The 6,000-nt window shown below is 34.4% G+C and overlaps 1 protein-coding gene across 1 annotated transcript in view; it reads right to left on the bottom strand.

Moving 5' to 3' along the window:
* Nucleotides 1-3,306, bottom strand: part of ANXA10 (annexin A10) — a 28,080-nt gene extending 24,774 nt beyond the window's left edge. The window contains 1 exon segment of the mRNA XM_037377271.1: nucleotides 3,289-3,306. Coding sequence (XP_037233168.1) covers nucleotides 3,289-3,306 — 18 coding nt within the window.
* Nucleotides 3,307-6,000: the final 2,694 nt, after the last annotated feature.

Below are 6,000 nucleotides of genomic sequence, written 5' to 3' on the forward strand. Positions count from 1 at the left end.
TGTTGTATTTTCAGTACATTTTGTACTACTATGCTAGATTGAAAATCCTGTGTAAAATCACTTATTTTCAAATAAGTAAATTTTATATTATACATTACAACCTCTATGGGTGGAATATCTAGAAGAACCTGGTGAGAGTGTGTTGGACACTTACATCAGGATGGCCAGTTTTGAGTCTATGGCCATTTCTGTTTTGCTTATGCAACAACTTTTTCTTCCCTAAGCTCTGAAAAGCATAAGAAATTAATAGTACTATCTTGTGATATTTTCTTCCACATGCCATAAGATAGTCACTACAGGGATGCAAAGTCATTCCTGTGTTGAGATTTTGCATACTTAATGTTTATTTTTAAAAGTATGTTTAATTCTCCCAAATATCCACCAGAAGATCCTGAACATCAAGTGAAATTTATTTGAAAGAAAAAAAGCTACCTACATAGAGAGGAGATAAAGCTTTAAACACCCTCCAGTGAATGAAATGTCTAATAGGGTTCTGAGTAATTCAAGCAACAGCTCCCCACCAATCAGGATGAATTATTAGGAAGGCCACAGCACTGATACCATCATCAGATTCCAACAGCTTTGAGGTAGCAATCACATTACAATAAGTCCTTCTGAAGATTAGTTGAAAATATTCTACAGGACCAGAGAACACATCATAAATCAAAGTGAATAAACCCCTGTAGAATCACTACAGCTTCCTCTGCGAAATAGAAAACATGAGGTGGCAACTGCTACACGACACAGCATAAAGAATTACTGTGATGATCATCTTAAAAAAAGGGGGGGGGGACACATCACCCCAATTTATGCTTTTATCAGAAGCCACCCTAGATAGAAACAACGTTAAAAGAAATTACTGATGTGCCCAATGAGCAGTAGTAAACTGTGACAAAAAATCAGTGCAGAGCATGTTGCACACCTTGAATCCTAGACTGCTATAGAATAAAGACAAAAGAATTTGGGATAGGATCAGAACAGTGGCTTGGTGAGGTGGGGTAGGGAGGCTAGGATTGCACTGACATCATCTTTCTCTTCCTTAAGAAATTTTTTTTAAGAAAGTTTGATAATTAAAGTTGTTATTGTTTAATTGTATTTTGGCACTCCTGGGTTATAATTTATAATGTTAAAAATTAAATTCCAGCCTTCCATCTAGACTGAATAAATTTCTTTGATTTGTAAAAAGCAGGATTTAAAGTTAGACTTTTTTGGTCAGTTTGGTTTTTGGATATTGGTTTTATCAGTGAAACTTTTTATAAGAGGAAAATCTACTAAAATACCCAAATCTCCTCTATGTCCTTAATCATTAACTTCTTTTAAGACCTACACCAGCTTATATTAGAGGCAGGGACTATTTCCATTGTCTGAAAGGAAGGCAGATCAGGTCCTTACTGCTTTCTCTGACTCTGGATTTAATATATCTGAGTTTCCCTCTGTAGGAAAGTCCTATTCTAATTATTTATCTGTTACCAGTTACTGTATACTTAATACTAAAATTCAAGGCAGTGGTCTCTCTCCAGACTAAAACCAAGTATGCTCAGTGTCTGCCTTCTTTAAATAAAAGTGATTCAGAGGTTCACTGGAGTACAAAATAACTAATTGACATAGGTGCTGAAATACAAACCTGCTAAAGTTAGGAAGATGGTGAGACATGGTGGGGAGAAGAAAAGACTACGATTCATGCTCACGTCAACTTTGTGATCCTGAGTTTCACACTTGAAATGGATGTATGTTGCTCTGCTGTGAGCAGAAATTAATCTTCATGGCAAAGGTAAATCCACAGTGGTGAAAGTTGAGTTGTGGTTGTCTTGGTGGTGTCAGAGGAAGAGTTAGGGATATGTTCATGGAATATCATTTCTCTAAATGCAATGCTCTCCAACCCAGCCACACAAGCAAAACAAAACTGTGATTCAGAAGTAATAGAATTTAATCTTTCTGACATCAAGATACCCTCATCTACAAAAAACCATACCTGTTTCCACAGAGGTGGTTCAGGTGGGCACTTTATACATATCTCTGTGTGTTTGCACATGTGCATTTAACTTTTTTGAAAGAATCTGGTTTCAGAACAGCTGTGCAGACAGAACAGGTTTGTGTGGTGCTAGTGGAATGAAACAAAACAACAAAAGAGATTGGAAAGGGACTGTAACATTTGTAATAAATCTGAAAAATGATGCTTGCACTTTACCTTCCTTCTGTGTGAGAGTGAGGGTTACAGCTTTTCCTGACCAAAGCTATAAGTAGTTCAACAAAAGTATCAGCAAAAGCTGAAGCTGCTTTTATCAAATTGTGATGTGTAAAGTTCAGACAATTCAGTCTTGTGACGGAAAAAGCAATCTAAAGTATGAACAACCTTCTAATAATATTTGTTCAGTAAGTCATTCTGCTGATAACAAACAGTCAAAGTCAGACTCCTTAGTCTAAATGTTTCCTGTAGGGAATATCTACTAAAATAAAATCCTTGCTTTATTAGGTAACTACATGCTGTGAGCTAGCTATACTTTTGCAAAGGTATACTTTGTGTGCAACTTTATTAAATAAAAATTTCATGAGTATTTTGATATAATGAGTTTGTTGTATGTGTTACAGTTCATTTGAATAATATATGATACAGTAATGGAAGGGGTACTTTTAAACATAGAAAATTCTTTCTCCAAAGCCTCCCATCTTTTACTATATGTGTATTTTAGAGAGGCCACAGATGTTATTTTATCTAATTTCTGGTAGTTTTACCTCTGTGGTACTATGGGGAACTGTTTTATCTGTGTTATCCCTAATAATGTTGTTGCCCTGCATTGCTGAATCTGTCAGAACTGCTGCTGTTAACTTTTTGTACATCTTATTCTTGATCTTGGGGGACTCTGTCCTATTCAGTTATTCATATATAGCATATGTAATTACTGATATGGGTAACATAAAATATAAGGGAAATAATCTTAAAAGAGCCAGGTAAATTTTTAAAGTAATACTTCCAATTCTTTTTTCATGTTGCTTTTGTTCTGAATTAATGGTTTATTAATGTTTTGGGATTCCTTGAAAAATATCTTGAAGTCTAAAGTGTGCTTTTAAGACTTGTTCTCAATCTAAGGTTGCATTTAAGAAGAGTAGACAAATTAATGTGACACCCTTACCACTCAGTTCTGTGTAAACCCTGCTTTGTTGCTTGTGATTTGCTAGACAGTGATTTTTCTGCTGTTTTGTTGCTGAGTCTCATCTGAGAAAGCTGCCGCTGCTCCATGACCGACTTTATCTTGAGGAACCAGCAGACATCCAGGGGAGAATGTCTGCATGGGCTCCGCACTACATGTCCCCATTCTGTCTGGATGCCTCAGCAGGGAAGTCTGCTCCACTGGTACAAAAAGATCCAGCAAACTAGTTCATACAAAACGTTAATTTATCTCCCTTCCTATCCCACAACACAAGGAAATGAGAATAAAGAAAAAAAATATTACCCAGCCTGAGAATCCATCACAATACTTTTCAGAGAAAGCCTCTAATCAGTTTTTGATGTCTTTCCTGAGACTGATATGCCCCCCATTGTCTAAAGTTCCTTCTCTGCTTCCTTACTTCTGGGATTACAAAAAAAAAAAAAAAAAAAAAGCTTATCGGTGTGTCTTTATACGTTCAGAAACAGGGGGAATACAGAGGTGGTAATCACACCATTTGTTTTGGAGTGTTTTGGCACAATTCAGAGGATCAAAATTAGGAACTTAAGTTCCCTCTCTGCTGAAGCGGTCATGAAGGCTGACTAATGCAGAATGATTACATTAAATTAAGCCTAAAATAGCTGGTGTAAAGATCTCCCACAGTTAAGAATTAAAGTGTGATCTATTACATATTTTGATAATACTATCAAACTATTGCAATATTATTGTGAATATCACAATCACCAATTTTAATGACTTAAAAGCAAAAGAATTTCTTCTGTAAGTTATTTTGTAATGTACTACTGTTAATACCAGTCAACATACTATACGCAGATGCAGTGTCAATTATTTAAATACAATTGATCTCAATAAATCAGTAGAAGAAAAGAAACTGAACTTCCTGAATTGTCCAACTGAAATGGATCTGCTCTTCCTGTCTTTATTTAATTACCAGGAATAGATTAATAAAATAGTAAATGAAAAGAGAAAATAAGAAACAAAGAAAAAAATCCCTTTTCAGTTCTTAACTGGTCTCGTAAAGAATGCAAGACCCCAAATTGCAGAAAACCAAACACATTAGTAAAACTCATTCAATACTTACTACTTTAGAAAAACAAATATATGCAATATAATTTTATAGGAAAAAATACTTTGCTGATGAGATTTGAATAATTTGTGCAATTATACTCTCAAATAAAATAAGGGAAAAAATATTAATCCTTTAGAAAATTCTATATTGATCTGTAAATTTATTGGGAATGCACATGCAAAAAGCATTTGAGAGGAATGAATCATTATTCCTATTAATAATAGCTAAAAGGAAGTCCTTAGTGAACATAATTATCAGTATGCCAGATGCAGGAAGCAATTTCATATTTTGCTATCATGAAATAATTACTATAGTAGCTTTCAGAATGGAGATGTAAAATTGCAGTATGAACTTTTATTTTCTTAAAGAGTGGTAATGAAACCATTTAATATATTGCTACAATTTATTGATGGGGAACAATAATTGATAGCTTTTCCTCTGTTATGGCCCTTGTAGAGGTAGTATTTCTTTGCTTTAAAATTTTTTTCACATTGTGAACAAAAAAAAATGTTTATAAATGATAAAGCTGTTCAGTTACTTTATACAGTTACAGACTGTCTTGTGAAAAATAACCCACCAAAATTGTGCTATGAATTGGTATCTTCTGAGCAACCGACATTTTTATTTTTAATACAGTTAGGTGATAGTATGCAGTTTTGAGTCTTGTGCAACAGCTAAGCACAAGGATAGAAAACCCACAAGCAGAGTCTCACAAAGAGATGAAAGACAAATTATTTAATCCTGGAAGGTCTAAAATTATGACACAGGAACTGATAATTCTTTATATTTTAATCTCCATTTCAGACACTTCATATATACTGTAAGTAATCCTAGAATTAGACCCAAATCACAAGTAAATTAACTTCACCTGAGATTAATACCTATCAGTGGAGGGAAATGGGTCCCAACATGTGTGATGACAACTTAAGCAATGAAAAGTTTTGAAAGATTTCAGAGAACGGATCATTATACTCACATAATCTCCACAATACATTTTGGTACAAATCTTCAAGTCCTCTTCAGATGAAAATAGTAGCTTTCCTAGAATAAAACTAGCAGTTCAGTAAACTAAATTGTTATAGTTAACTCTTATTCTGTTTTGGAGAATTGAGAGAAATCATCCAAGCAAACTGATACGAACTACATTAGGCTCCAAGGTAACAACAAGCCAGGAGCACTGCTTGGTACTGTATGACCTTGGGTTTTATAGATTCACTGTATACTTAGTCATTAATCATATATGAATAAGTATGATTATAACATAAGTAAACAGTTATTAGCACAACACCCTGTTCTGCTTTGTTGATTTTAAGAATCAGAATTCAGCTAGTCACAGAATGAAATGCCCACCTACAGAAAGTGCTTGCGTTAATGATTTACTTTTCAGATTGAGTCTGATCTAGTTCCTTTTTCCCTTGTGCTGAAATTGCTCACTTTTTCTAATAGCTATTTGTACCTGGCATGCATAGGAAGATACTGTTTAGCCCTTACAAGTTACCTGGAGTAATAATGAGGGCAGGTCTTTGGGCCTCTGTGGAACTATGTAGATGAGGATCTTTTCATGCAAGTTACAATTTGCAAAATCCTGCAAAAAGCTGATAAAAAAATACTGCAACATTGCTCTGTTCAAAGACTTATACAGAATCTGAACTATCCAACTGACAACAAAACCACGTATTTGTAGCTAGTACGATGTATTTTTTCTGTTAATTATAACTATTATTGTGAGAAAACATTGAGAAAATACAAAGTTTTCTCAAAAAA

The sequence above is a fragment of the Falco rusticolus genome, chromosome 1 (genome assembly GCF_015220075.1).
Source record: "Falco rusticolus isolate bFalRus1 chromosome 1, bFalRus1.pri, whole genome shotgun sequence".
Lineage (NCBI taxonomy): Eukaryota > Metazoa > Chordata > Aves > Falconiformes > Falconidae > Falco > Falco rusticolus.